The sequence below is a fragment of the Haemorhous mexicanus genome, chromosome 3, assembly GCF_027477595.1.
Source record: "Haemorhous mexicanus isolate bHaeMex1 chromosome 3, bHaeMex1.pri, whole genome shotgun sequence".
In the NCBI taxonomy this organism is placed as follows: Eukaryota; Metazoa; Chordata; class Aves; order Passeriformes; family Fringillidae; genus Haemorhous; species Haemorhous mexicanus.
Genome location: NC_082343.1, coordinates 101,641,298 through 101,656,205, shown reverse-complemented (window position 1 = coordinate 101,656,205; position 14,908 = coordinate 101,641,298). Strand labels below are relative to the sequence as shown.

The following is a 14,908-nucleotide window of genomic DNA, read 5'->3' as shown; positions in this document are numbered from 1 at the left end:
ATTTCAATCTGTCCTTCAGCAGGCATCTTTCCATCTGCCGAGGCTACCTACTGCCAGAAAAGGTGTAGGTTTATCAGCCATAAACTACCACCATCTCACAAATGCAATTGGAATTACTCAAAAGGTTTAGAAATTGGGAGCAACAATGAAAGTCAGACATTCACAGAGTTGCACGAAATCTCTATTTTCTCAGAAAACCAGGCTAGAAATATGTATAGTGACTGCACATAGCTTGGTCTTAAACTTGAAGTTTCTGTTACTAGACTGCTCTGGAGACATGAGCCTGACCACACAAGTCGCAGGGCATTGCTCTCATTCTGTCGGGATGGATGTATTTCTTAATAGGGAATAGAGAGATGAAGGGAAAACCGTAGTAATAGAAGGAAACCCAGACTTAAAAAACATTCATTTTCCTCCTAAGAAGACAAACACTGTCTGAAGCATCAGGCCCAGAAAAATACAGCTGCTTAAGAGAATACAGCAAGACCCCTCCCGTCACCCCAGGAAGGGGGCATTTCAGCAAGGAACAGACTCTGCTCACCCATACCACCACAACCATCCTGTGTAGTCACTGCAGGGAGACAGCCCTGACTGAAAATATTGTGTAGGAAGACAGCAGGCAGCCACTTCTGATGCTTCTGTCAGACCTGCCCCCATCAGAGAAATGAAAAGTAATAGATATGTTTCTATACATACATTGCATAAAATGTTCTAGATAGCATATATTTTATATACATACACATAAAAAGTATATATAGAAGGAAATTAATAGCTGTGAGATTATAAAACCCACACACAGATCCTCATCAGTGATCAAACATGAAGCAAATCAACTGCTGAACAACACAGAAACAACAAGCATAGGAAGAAGCTGATCATATACCTAATTATCAAAGGCTAATAACAGATTTTTGCCTTAATATATTTTCTTAATTAATTTTAATATTCCTGGCTAAATATAAGAGTTGTCTGCAAGGACTGGATGTGTAGAACAGTATAAGATTCTTATGCTATATATGATCTATTTAGTGGAGAGTAGAGTTGAGACAAAGGCTGGTCAGCTGAAACTGTCTCCAAGAACCATAAGTTCTTGGAGAACTTATGGTTCTGTAGTTCATACTGGAGTTTTATGGTTACAGGAAATAATCCAAATATTCCAGAAACAGAACAGTCAGTAAAATTTCCAAGTGAAATTCAAGAATAAAGACTCCAAAACTACAGAAACTGGTTGTTCACAAACAAAGCAGTTATCAGTGCAAATAAAGCTGAACATTTGTAAGTAATGAAAAAATTACACCTGAACCTGGTAAGTTAGCACTTTATTTTCCAGACAATCTGAAAGACCTGTCCTCATTCTGAAGTATTTCAGATGATCCACTGGACATCATGAAGAAGAAAAAGTTTGTATTTAATAAGCTTTAGTGCATTTTTTCAATCACAAGCAATTTCCATTGAATATAAACAGAATGAAGTTGTATTAAACTGTCATAGTGATACTTGGAAGATAACAGCAAGGTGTTTCAATGCAACAAACTACCACTCACTTGATAGTCTATGAATGAAAAGGTGAAAATGTTGCTGTAATAAGGAAGTAATAGTCATGTCAAGACTAGAACAATCTGACAAGATATTCTGTTTTCACAGTAAACAAAAAGTTACCATACATACTGATTCACTTTCTCTGTTCCTCTTTCTTCAGCCTTTTAGAAAGGACACTATAAGAGGCACCATCAGCCAACAACCAAGCTATTTGAAAATCCATTTTATACTATCTTTGCCGGCTCCAGAAAAAATGTAAGCATTTCTTATCCCAGTTGATTAGGAAATAAAAAAAAAAAAAAAAAAAAACAACAACTTTGCAGCAAGCAGCCAGAAGAGCAAGTCTATTTTCAACAGCTTCTTCGCCCAGGCATCAGAAGTGAAAACCAGACATTATCATTATGATCTTTTTGTCTGATTGCCTTCAAAATGAATTTTATGAACTTGTTTCCACAAAGCAATACAGAAAAGGATCATGCCTTATAAAAAGAACAGCTGACCACAGCCTAAGTTAGACACAGCAGAATCACTACGCCACTCAACACGAGTGGTGGGTTAGTTTGCAATTGTTTTCCATTTCCTATTTGTAACTCAAGATGTAAAAAGGAGCAGAATGAAAAGCAAGTCTTCTAATCAATCCACAGACTACTAACTCAACTGCATAACTACTGATACTAATCCACAGGAAGCATGATGGTAAGTATAACAGGTTCCAATTCCCCTGCTGCATCAAGTCTCTAAGAGAGAGAAAAGGTCTGTGCTTGCCGACCAGGCTGCAGGATGATCAGAGCCATTATTTTTCCCTGAATCAGCACTGCGAGGGCAAATACAAGTTTTCTGCCAGCCTATGAGAGCATTCCTGTAAATACAGCAGATACACTGAAGCCATTCATACCCACTGTATGACACTGCAGCCAAAACTCATGTTTAAGACAGCAGCTTTGTCCTTTGGCTTAACTGAAAGAAAAGCTGTCAGAAGTTTTTAAAAAAACCCACATGAAATCTTACAAATACTTGGAATATAGTATTGAGGGGAAAAAAAACTAACCCAAACTTAAATCCAAAGAACTTAAGCAACTGTATTTTTCACCTAAAAATTATTTTTTCTTTTTTCCCCCACAAATTATTGCCTTAAAATACTGAATCAGGCCAAAAAAAAAAAAAAAAAAAAAACCAGTCTGTGTTACCTCTAATAGTGTAAAAGTGTAACTTTCAAAACTGTGCTTCAAGGGCAAAAGTCTACAAACTGCAGACAACAAACACATGATTTGATCTAGCAGCTCCTAGGAAATGAATCATGGTGATTTAGATATGAGGGGAAATCAACCCTGTTTTACATAAAGGATGGCTTATTCAAAGCAGTTATATCAAACTGAAACACTTATCATTGTAGTATTATTTCAATCACAAATGTTTTTTGCCCCCCTCATAAGACACAGATTGTACAAGAGGACAATGACAATGAGACATGATGGTCAGGGAAAGGAGGGGAGGGGGACTAAAAAAATAAAACTTCATCCCAGGGAGCAAGGATGGCAGTGGGGGAAATCCTGTCTTTTTCAAGACACTCCTAAACAAAAGGAACTATTTTTCCCTCCTGCCACTATTCTTCTCACTTGATCTTGCTTCTCTTGGGCTTTTAACAAGCTTCATGTCAGGACACCTTGATACCTCAGTGCCAGGAAAAAAATAATCTAAGTTTTCCCACATTGTAAAGTCCCATTAAAGTATAAACTAACCATTTTCATGAAAAGGCACAAATCTCCCCCTCTCTACAACCCCACATACCCTTTCACCCCCCCAGTCACCGTTTCACTAGCCTCGGATGCCTGTGAGAGAAGCACACACAAGCAGACAGGCCAGCCACCAGAAGTTTACACTACTGATATAATCTCTAAAGTAGCACTCGGCCCAAGAGCATGTAACTTCAGCTTAGCCACTCCTGGGCCAGCACCGATAAGCTAATGCGAAATGAAGCAATCCATTTCCCAATGTAAACAGTTGTTTGGCTACACGGGGAACAATATAAACAAACGGCTCTATTTATAAATCATCATTTATGCTTGTTATAGAACGGGAATATTATGTTCCAGGACAGAAGTGACAGTATTTCCAAGAACACAGCAAAAATTCAAAGAGCGGGTATCTTCTTCCATCAGCCTGCCCTGCTGACACTCCCGGTTTCAGTACTATAGAAGCAATAAACACATGATGCAGGGCCTGATCTCTTTAGGAACAAGATACCCTTGATCCAGCGGGTGGGAAGACAACCTCATTATCGTACCTATGGCTTCTTCCAACAGCTCAAAAAAAGTCAACGGTAACATCACTTCAGCTCCGGGAAGGAAAACCCGAGCCTTACTCCTACTTCTTCCACCCCTGCAACCCAAACGATCCGGTTTCTCCCTAGGCTGCACACTACGCTTGTACTGAGAGCACCGGCTGGGGGTGGCACTCCACAGACCCCTGCACTCATTATCTCTCCCTCTCCGAAGAATGGCTACTGCACTCCAGGGCACTGGCTGGGCTCTTTCCAGACGTTTTCCCTCGTTTATGGAAACCCCAAGACAGAGCACACTGGGGACTGAGCTGCCGCTGTCATTACGCCCCCGACGCGGCGCTCTGCCGGCGGCAGCGCTTCCCGCCGGCAGCCTGCGCCCCGCCGTGCCCGCCCCGCCGCCGGGCACCGCTCCCGGCACAGCGCCCTGCAGCCGGGGGCTCCCGGCGGGCGGCAGCGATACGGCCGCCGCGGGGAACGCCCGCCGCAGCCCTTCACGCAGAGGGGTCGAGGGTGCCCGTGCGCTCCGGCGCCGCCTCCCGCTGCCACAGCGCCCCGGGAGGCGCCCCCGCTCCCGCCGCTCCGGCCGCCTTACCGTGCCGCTGCAGCCCGTGCCGACGCGGGGCGGCCCGCGGGCGGTGCGCGGCGCTGTCCCGCGCTATCCCGCGGAGCCGCGGCAGGACGACGCCGCCGCCCCAACCATGGTCTCCACCCCCCGCGGAGCCGGAGTGTGCGCGGCGGGCGCCGCTCCCGGTCTTTTCTCCGGCGGGGGAGGAGGAGGGTGGGGTGAGGGCGGGCGGGGGCGGGCGCGCCCGCGGCGGGCGGGCGCCATTAACGGTCGCGCTCGCGCCGCCGCCCACTTTGAAGCGGCCGCGCCGCGTCAGGCACAGCGGCGCCCCCTGGCGGCGGCGGGAGGCGCCTCCCGGGCGCGGGGATCCCGGGATTTCCCGCTTGGCAGTCCCGCCGGCCCGGGCGTGTCGAGCCGAGCCGAGCCGCCGGTTGTACCGGGAGGCTTTTCATCTGCTTGAAGCTATAGCACTTCGGGTTGCCTGAGCGTGATGGGCCGGGCCCAGCAGGTCCGTTCAGCGGCAGAAAGAACAACGGGGCTGGTTGTGCCGAGGAGGCGGGGGGTTCGTCCTGCCTGCCAGGGAAGGAAGGAGGGGAAGGCACGGGAGCCATGGCGGGCACGGCTGTTCTGCGGGAGCTGTCCGAGCCTCCCTGCTGTTGCTGTCTGTGCGGAGCAAGGGCCCGTGCTCCTGCGGCAGGCAGGAGGCAGGGCAGGAGCCGCACGGGAGCTTTGTGGCGGATTCATGGGGCACAGCCCAGCAGCCGCCCGGCGTGACACGCACAGAGCGCAGCAGCCCCGGGCGCGGGGCACACAGCGGCTCACTGCGGCACGGCTGCTGGGCCCCTCACAGCACCGCAGTGTGCGGGGGATGGCAAAGCGGGCAGGGGGGAAGCCAAGCATCCTCTCACACACGGCCAAATACTGTGAAAAGCTCAATTTGAGGTTGTCTAGTACAAGTTTACACCGAGCGCGAAGATGGAAGATGAGCTTGAGAAGCTGCTTGTCGTCAGTCTTCTAAATAGACTGGCTTTTCTCTCTTATTTACCATAACAGCAGATAATCTTATTTTTGTCCTCGGGTATTTATGGATAGCTGTGCCTGTTGGGTCGGCTGTCATCTGAACAGCACAAGGTATTTGAACTGTCTTCTCCCAGCACAGACCAGTCCTCTCAGGCTTGTAACAAGTGCCTTTCATCACGAGGAGAATCACCACCATTGTTCTGCATTTCGGCCTCGATGCTGCCCTTGGCGCCATGCAAGCAGCCCCCCTGCTAAATACAGACTAAATACAACCAGAATTACAGATCTCTTGTGAATGCAGCCACACGTTCTGCTAGTATGGCTTGTACTACAGAAAAAAAAAATACAGACAAGCTTAGGAAAATAGAAACATTTATTGAAAGGTGCAACACACTCATGAAATACTTAGCACTAATTATTTGACACTATTAGTCCAAAATTGATCATTTGTAACATTCAAATATATCAGCATCCTTCACACAGAAAAAGAGGGCATCCTAAAGTGCATCTTAAGTGACAATTTGACTCGTTACCGAAGGTATAGTCACAGTTTTATCAGAAGTCATCCTTCCAAACATTCATTCTCTACATATTTTTACAAATAGAAACAATTTTAAAATGTTAGTAGAATGCAGTGCCAGTTGCTTCCCAATTCAGCATCTTTAGCAAGAGCTTAGCTGCAATACCATGATATTGTACACCAAGATACAATTAAGCATGTCTGTGCTTATGAAACTTAAATTTAATCCTGACTTTTCAGGATCACAACATAGCTGTAATCAATAAGCCTGGGAGTAACTGTGTTGAATTCTGTTTTATTTTTCTAGTCCCATACTGGAAAATAGCCCCTGCTAATGAAAGCCCAAAGTCCCCTTTTGGTCCAATATGAACTGTGTTTATAATTTTTTTAAAATAAACTAGACTCATCAACTGTAGCCAAATTTTTGTTGTTTTACACAACAATACATTTTGCATATAAAAATGCCAATAGCTGTTCATTAACTTAAATTACTCTCAAACTGTAATGTGAGATTCTCAATTTCCAATGTACACAACTCATATTTCCTTTGAAAAGGAGTCTCACACAGAGCAGAAACCTTTTACTAATTATGTAGGTGAAATCCCTAACGTTTTAAGAAGCTAAGCACATAGAACCTTCCAACAAAAGCCATCTTAAGTGTCTGTGCATTATTTACTGGATTTTGACATTTTCATCTCCTCCTTGTTTCTCATACAGTTTCCTCTGTAGGCACAGAGGAAGCAAAAGAATAGCAATTTACAGGGTAAATGCAAAGGAAAGAATGGCAGGATTTCTGGATCTGAGCAGGAGTTTGTGTACCTCATATCTGTGTGCTGTGCTTCAGCTGGCATTTTCTGCAGAAGCTGCAGGGTGGTAGATTTTTTTGGTACATTGATGCACTAAATCTTTCCCCATCCTGGGACTGAGACAGCAACAAAGGAAAATGCTTATTTTCTATCAGTGTGGTGTAGGTACTGAGGAAGAGACTAGATTTAATATTTGGGCAGGGGAAGTCAAACACCAGTTACATAAATTTGCACTGCACATAGAGCCAGGGAGAACTCCAGCCAAGGTCAGTGAAATAGCTGCCAAAAGACTGTGAGGTTACTGTGTGTGGGCCACATTTTAAATGTCACTTAGTGTTAATACGAGAAAAAAAAATACTGAAATGTCAGTGTCTAGGAAATGTTGTGACTGAAAAATGCAAAATACAAAGGGACAAAAGAGCACCACTGAATATAGTTACAGTTAGGATAGTAAAAATAGACACTGAAGGAATTATAAATGGAACCATTTTCACAGAGTACTCAGAGGAGCACTTTCCTTTACACAGAAGTAGCAGCTCCTACTTAAGCACTTTCCCCCTTCAGCTTTGAAGATACATTAGGTAAATGCAAAACATTTCTTTCAAAAACTTCTCAAAAAAATCAACTAGCATTTCCAAAAGGAATTAAATAAGGTGTCATTTTCTCTATGTGGTATATTTAATGCATGCTGGCTCCCAGCTGCTGCAAATATTTAAATGTGTGAGACAGTCCAGACATTGAGCTCAGTGGACACGATGAATGAGTAGTGCCATCTCCCTTCTGCTCTGTGCAGTGCCTATCCCCGTGCCCTTCAGACAGAGGAAAGATGGAACTAGTTAAATTTGAAAACTTGCAATTATAAAGCCATAACAATTGCCAGAAAACCAAGAATGAGGGCAGTATATTAGATTATTTTTCAGGTTTGGGGGATTTTTCTTTTAATTTTTGTATTTTATATTGATGCTACCTGCTTTTAAAGTCAAAGGTAGCTCTCACAAAACCAAATTAGTTTCATTTAAAGTCTGCAGGTTTATAACCAGAAAACTAATTAGTTACTGAGATAAGCAACCTTTAAAACAAGGTTGCTTAATATATGAACTTTGTTGTTTGCAGTTCCATAGCTTAGCAAAATAAAAAGCTAGTATGCAACAGAAAATATATGTTAGGTTGTTCTACATGGTATTAATTAGTTTAAGAAGGAATATTAATCAGAAATATATGCTCACAATTTAAAAATAGTTTAAAATAATAAATCAATATTTGCAGATTAAAGGAAAATTGAGACACTAATAAAATGAAAACAATGTTTCCCTGTAAATATTTGTTAGAACAAATATTTGAACGACATTTCCAATGTGAAATATGATGTTGTTTATCATTAGGTAAAATGTACCTCTAGGTTCTAGGATGAATGAATATAATATTTTTTCATGACTAAAAATATATTTTCAAAAAAACTACATGCCCCAACATTTTTGCCCCAAAATATCATGTGTTTATACAGCAGAGAGGGAGAAGATGCTGTTACAATTAAGTCTTAAAGAATAAAAACTGCCAGTTTTTTCTCCTCCATTTCCTTTTAAATACATTATTACTGAATGATTCCTGGATTCTGCCCCTCTCTTACCCCTGAAAAAAGCAGAAGGTGCTTCCGGAGGCCTGCCAGCTGGCCCTCCAGTGATCTACCCAGGAACTGCAATCCATCTAGCCCTGAGAAACAGGCAGAATGTGTTCCCTGATAAGAATTTTGACTTCTCGTCATTACAGCTGTTTTGAATGGATTAGAGTTTGGGGTGGTTTTTTGTTTGTTATCTGGCCTGCACACTCATGTAGTATTTTATAAAAATAGTTTGCCTTTTAGTCCTTGGTGCAATGGATGAGAAAGTTTATTTCAGAGATCTGGTCATGTGAAAGCTCTGAAAGTATTTGGTCATGCTCAAGAAAGGAACAGACAATGTAATCTGCATTTAAAAAGCATGTAACATATTCACATGTAGAGCTATGCTGAGCATCAGTCTGTGTAAAATACCAAGTGTAGTTAAAAGCATTAGATACAAGTATCCACTCACCTATAAAGATACACATATTCTTACAGAATGCACTGCCCTAACTCAGTATATTGAGTCACCAGTCCAATTTCATATCTGCTTTACTCCACACATACTTTCCTCCTCTTTTTAGGAACATCTTCTCATCAAATCCACTGAATTTTATAGCTGCTTCTACACCAACATCCAGGATAGACTTGGAGGGTTCCTTCCGCCCATTTCTACAGTTTAGAAAACGCATCTGGAAGGTAAGATAGATAAGATGATAAGATGTTAGAAAGTCAATTTGCAAAAGCCTAATTTTTTTACAGACTTAAACAAGTTGCACTGCAATTCCACCAAAGCCTATTGTAAGTGCATGAAGAGGTTCACTCTAGTCCTTAGAAGTCTCAAAAACTCATGGTTAGACATGTGAGATATCTTAGCAGGAACAAAGCAATATCGTAATTCTTGAAAATTAAATGCTGTCACTTCAGTTACATGTAAGCTAAGTGGGAACTCTGAAACTTACCTTTCAAGGCAAGTTATGCATTTTTATATTAAAGAAAAAAAGCAAAGATGTCCTGCAAAAGTAGACATCTACACCTTAAGATTTGTGATGCAAGGATTATGTGTGTAGGCTGATGGCAATGCCTCCTTAGGTCATACTATATTGTAGGCCACAACATGTCTGATGGGCATAAATCACCTCTGTTCCTTGTACTGCGTGGTAAAATTGTTAATTAGAATGCAGAGAAAATTAACTGGTTATCACTGTTGTATACATACATACATATATTAGCATACAAATACCACGTATCAAAAAAAGACTTACATATTCATCCAGAATGAGGTATGAATCCCTCATCTGTAATAGAACAAAAGAAAAAAGTAAATTCATGTACAAATCAAAATTCCAATCCACTGAAAAAGAAGGGACAAAACAAACAACTAATTATTCAAGGTCTGATACAAGTCCTTAAAACATTTGCTGTATTACCACTGTTTCAGTGAGCTTGGATGAAACTTATAGAAATAAATGACAGAATTACTAGAAAAACTTTATGTATGAATAAACTAATAAGTCCTCTCCAGTGTCTAAGTGAAATGTGGGTGCCCAACTGGACAAAGTTGTTTTAAATAATATCCAAGTTTTCTATTAACTTCTACACCAGAAGAACTTATTTGCATGCTGGAATGATTATGCCATTTTCCAAACAAATGACATGACCATTTTAACTGGAATGTTTAATTATAACCCCACTAAACAAAGGTATTCTGCTGGCTCAAAGGTAAAAAAAAGCTCTCAGGTCTCCACAAAGAAATATGCCAGCAGCTGAAATTAGACATGTTTGCTTAGCTAAATGGGCATCTCCTAAATCCTCTTTAAAATTCTCTGTGTTGCTGCTGTGTAGTACAGGAAATCTGATCAATTTGGTGTTCGTCTTTCACACAGGTTTACCAGAAATCAGAATCAGTCTTCTGGAACCAAACCTATCATGGGAAGCCTTTTTTGTAGGACTTCCATTATGAAAAAAGAAACAAAAAAGAAAAAGTAGAAACAGTTCTGGGTTCTCATCTTAACCCTTTCTCTGATGAGTGCTCCCTCTCACCAAATGCCTTAAATGCTAACAACACAGCCCCACCTTTAGGTCTTACATAACAAAGGCAACCCAGTCTGCTCACTTAACCTCTACATACATTAAGAAATAAACTGTAAATGGAGTCCTTATCTGCAGAAAGGAAAAGGAACACAAGACAGGAGATTTAATGCATTCCTGAACTTGGTTCAACTTGCTATTTCTTCACTTAGTTAATAAACTTTCCCAACAGTGAGTCTTCTAACTCTCCTCATCCCATCTTTAGGGTCTCTAGGCATTTACAAAATGGCCTGAGCTCCACCCTTAGGCACCAAAGTCCTTTACTGTGGTTATGTGAGCTGGATGGCAGCTGATCAAGTTAACTGGTAGGCTCTGAAGTAGCACAAGGAGTCTTCTACTGATTAAAGAGCCTAAGTGTGCAATCCGAAGGAGTTCAGACAGAAAATGTTAAAAATGCAACTTTATTGTGAGAGGGATTACCCAAAAGTACTATTAGTTGGGTACTGTTCCTCAGTACCCAATATAATGCTGGTTGGGATGCTGTCTTATTCATGTAGGTTGATGGCGCTGGCATAATGTGACATCACAGTCAATCTCTATTAGGAAACTATACTTAGACTATAAAGTGTGTTTACATTATCTCTGAAATTTTCAGGATCTTGTGCCCAAGTCAGGAAGAGTACTCCCACTGGTGTCCACAGGACTGAGAACAATGGGATTTTCCTCTTCTGCTAATAACTTTGTTGTCAATGAAAAGCCTTAAGAAAATTTAACATCTTGGATTCCACCATAACAAAAGCAGTTGCTGATAAAGTTGTACTGCACCTCTTCTAAGCCACTATTAACAGGGAAAGTATTAACTGCCATTAAAGTTTCTTGTTCCTTTCAATTATTCTAGCATTATTTAAAAATAAAGTTACAGAGGGACATTTTAATTTTTACCTTCTGATTAGATTCAGGTACCAAGCAGGAGATGTCTTTGTGGCGTTCCAGGAATCTGTCAAAGTCTTCATCACTGATAACAAATTTTTCTGCTTCTCTTAGAGCATCCTCACCACTGTTCTCCCCTTCAATAAGCAGGCACTGGAATACCTGGACAAAGAAAGCACATGCTTAAGGCTTTATGTTTTCACATGCCTTGAGGATAAGAGAGACTTCAGTCTCAGTAGCAATGTCAAATTTTTATGTCAGTGGAGCCAAAATGACACAACTTGTGATAACTGAATACTCCACAAAGGGCATGGTGCAGATTTATTTTTTGTAAATTAACATTACAGAGCTCTAAATGTTATAAATGATGATTTTCCTTACTATCAGAGATTTCAGTTACAGTGTTTTTTGAGGTTTGTTCTTTTTCTGAGTTATTCTGTGTCTCTTACAGTATCTGTCGTAATAGAGTACGACACGGTACAAAAGTACACGACTCCATCAAAGCTGCAAGAGCGATATATTTTAGCAACGTTGCTTTTTATACTTGACACACCCATCCAGCATACACATTCAGTGCCCATTGGTCATATGAGAGAAACGAAGTTCCCAGTAGGTTATTGGGGAGCCACATCACTCTGTGAGCTAGCCAGAGTCCGTATCTCCTAACTTTCTCTCCTTCATCCTGTCTCCATGGTGACAACCTTGGAGACTTCCTTCAGGAGAGATATAGGGCTTCCTTATCTTCTGGAGGCCTTTGCTAGCTCACAAAAACAGCACAGAATGTCTTTCCTACAATATCCATGAGGCAAGTATTGAGAAATTATTCCACATGTTCTCTCTTATTTATGTTACATTATATCTACCCATTTTCAAACTTATTTCTAGGAAAAAAATAATAATATGTGTACACTGGCCTCTAATACTCTGTAAGAGAAAATTAATATACACTTATATCTTACTAACAATATATTGACTTTAATGTGTCATTGTTCAGTAATTTTTCCTAATTTTCTCTACACCGTAACATATATTCACATGTTAAAGGCTTTCTGTGCTAATCCTAATATACTAAAACAACCGGGATCTACACACACTGAAATAGTAATTTTCTGTATATAACACAACCAAAATAAAAAGATTCTTGACCTACTGGGCTCCATTTAAGTGCAGAATGAGATAGGACCTATCTCAGCACCATGCAACATTGACAAGAAGGCTCCTAACACCAGCCCAAGTTGGAGCTGGAGGTAAGACTCAGGTCAATAGACGTTCAGATAACTTCAGGACTTTATTATTACTTTTCTTTGAACAGGAAACATGTGGTATGTATTACTTTCTTACCTTCCAGCGCACAGGGTTCAGTGCCTTGATCTGCTCATTCATATCTTCCTCAACATTAAATCTGTTGATGACTGAGTTTATTTTAAAAGCAACAGCATACTCTCGGCACCACTGCCTCAGTTTATGGAGATTTTCCACATGGTTCTTCTTTCCTTGATGACGGCCAATTAAAACGTTGACATCCTCATCAAAACTATCACATGAAATTGCCAGAATATCTAAATATTCACCTGAAAACAAGTTTTAAAAATGGATTAATATCCAGTCCATCAGCTAAAAGCTGTCAGGAGTCTGGTCACTTTCACTTCCTTGTCATCTGTCACAAAATGCCATGTAAATGCAGTTCTGTGGAGTCATCCCATCAACCACAAAAGCCACATCAACAGCAGCATTGAAACACATAGTTTGTGTGTGTGTGTGTCCCAGCATTATGGAAACAGGTGGAACACATGGAAACATTTGGTATAATGGTGTAATAATTATTTTATTACACCATTATACCAAAAAGTTTTTGTGGTTTAATGCCTGCCTTTACAGAAGATAATCAACACTATTTCACTGGTATTTACATTTGATTTGCATTTACTAAAAATTAAGCACTAAGAAACCATCTCCCACTTTCCCCCAAGCCCATCCATGGGTGATACTGCCCTATGGAGGCTCCCCAGCCCAGGGCTGTGCCCAGGGCTCCCTCCTTACCGTACTTCTCGAACCACTGCTTTCTGATCAGGCTGCCGTTGCTAACAATGCTGACACTTGGGAGCTCCAACTCCTGCTTGCAAAACTGGACCAGTTTGCCTACAAATTCGCCTCTGTCCTGAAGAAACGGTTCTCCTCCTGAGAAATTGATTTTTTCCATTCCTAGAGAAGGACCAAAGAAAGATGCTATGAACCTCTGCTGCCCGTCACCTGCTCCTGTTCAATGTTATCAATCCCTCACGGCAGCGGGACAAGGGACATCCTCGGGATAACTTTTTCCACGGCACTTGGTCCTGAGGGGTCCCCCTTCCCCGGTTCCCTCCGGACCCACCTCTCCCGTACTCACCTCCTTCCTTGAGCATCGCCAGCCCCCGCTTGGCCTCCTCCAGGGGCAGCACGAAGGAGGTCTTGGCCGTGTGGAAGCAGAAGCCGCACTTGTAGTTGCACTGCCGGGTGAAGTGGTAATTGACGCTGGTGGGCGTCGGGGGCGCGTCGTCCTGTTCCTGCTCCCGCTGCGGCCGGGGGGTCGAGTCCCGCCAGCCGAGCAGGGACAGGGGCAGGGACAAGGACAGGGGAGCCAGGCTCCAGCACAGCGCGCCCAGGCGCCCTCGCAGCGCCGCCAGCACCGCACGCCCGACGGACAGCAGCCGGGCCAGCAGGACCAGCTGCATGGCTCGGCTAGGCTCGGACTCGGCGGGATGCGCTGCGGTTTCGGACCCGCCTGGGCACAGTTCGACTGGACTTGATTCGGCTGGAGTCAGTTCGGCTGGTCTCGGTTCAGTTCAATCCGACCCGGCTCGGCTCGGTTCGGCTCGCAGGCTGCAGAGAGGTGTCCGGCGCTCCGCACTTAAATGTGCGGTGACCGCCTCCCCTCCCCTCCCCGCCCGTCCCGCCCCGCCCTGCAGGACCGCGGGGAACAGCTCGGTTTCGTTTTCCCTTCTCCCAGAAGTGAAACTTGGCACCGAGGCGCGGTGTTTTCCTTCTCCCTCCTGCCCCACCCGTGACTCCAGAGTCCCCACGCTCCAGAGCCGCTTTTCGGCCACGGCCACCGCAGAACCCGCCGACTGCCCGGGGCTGGGAGCAGGTTTGAGCACCTCGGGGTTTCAGTGGGTCTAGCACCTGGGACCCCTTTTGGTGTGTGAGGTCTCAGTGACTTTGGCTTCTGTCGTTAAACTCCTGTAGCGGGGGAAAACTGAGCTTGTATAACTGCACTGCACCTTTGTCAGGCATTCAAGAGCTCCTTGAAGTTTGAACAGTTTTGCATGGAAGAGCAACCCAAGTGAGGGAGCCTGATGGCTTCAGATACATGAAAAGAAAGTAATTACAGGTTCTTTGATTCCTGGTCTCAATAATGCTCCTCAAGCAAAGCTGCTGCACCAAGTTGAGCACATGGTTTTAACAGCAGGAACAGCTGGCAGCCTGACGTGAGACATTGGTGGCTGCCCACTCATGGTAACACCAGGAAAGACCAGGACAAACCTGCCAGTTTCCATATTCCTCAATTCCTTGGTGGTACAACAGGAAGGAACTGCTGGAGAAGGAACTCCCTCCATGATAATACCAGTTGCTATCTTCAGTT

General features: G+C 43.1%; 2 protein-coding genes across 3 annotated transcripts in view; both read right to left on the bottom strand.

The window, feature by feature from the left end:
* Positions 1–4,557, bottom strand: part of RNF144A (ring finger protein 144A) — a 100,466-nt gene extending 95,909 nt beyond the window's left edge. The window contains exon 1 of one of the 2 annotated variants that reach the window (XM_059842840.1): positions 4,413–4,557. The gene's annotated coding sequence lies outside the window, so the exon portion shown is untranslated. The remainder of the gene's footprint in view (positions 1–4,412) is intronic. The other variant, XM_059842839.1, reaches the window with a different exon arrangement.
* Positions 4,558–5,760: 1,203 nt separating this feature from the next.
* On the bottom strand, positions 5,761–14,165 carry RSAD2 (radical S-adenosyl methionine domain containing 2). The gene is made up of 6 exons (XM_059842841.1): positions 13,676–14,165; positions 13,330–13,491; positions 12,631–12,860; positions 11,302–11,451; positions 9,594–9,626; positions 5,761–9,020 (listed from the first exon to the last, which is right to left on the bottom strand). Exons 1-6 carry the CDS (start codon positions 13,998–14,000, stop codon positions 8,856–8,858), a joined length of 1,065 nt encoding a protein of 354 aa, XP_059698824.1. The 5' UTR covers positions 14,001–14,165; the 3' UTR covers positions 5,761–8,855.
* Positions 14,166–14,908: the final 743 nt, after the last annotated feature.

Excerpts from the sequence above, each read along its gene's own strand:
- RSAD2 (XM_059842841.1), bottom strand. The coding sequence starts at position 14,000 with ATGCAGCTGGTCCTGCTGGCCCGGCTGCTGTCCGTCGGGCGTGCGGTG. Across the intron at positions 9,627-11,301 it reads TACCTGAATCTAATCAGAAG|ATGAGGGATTCATACCTCAT; the intron begins GTAAAAATTAAA and ends GTTCTATTACAG. Across the intron at positions 9,021-9,593 it reads ACCTCATTCTGGATGAATAT|ATGCGTTTTCTAAACTGTAG; the intron begins GTAAGTCTTTTT and ends CTTACCTTCCAG.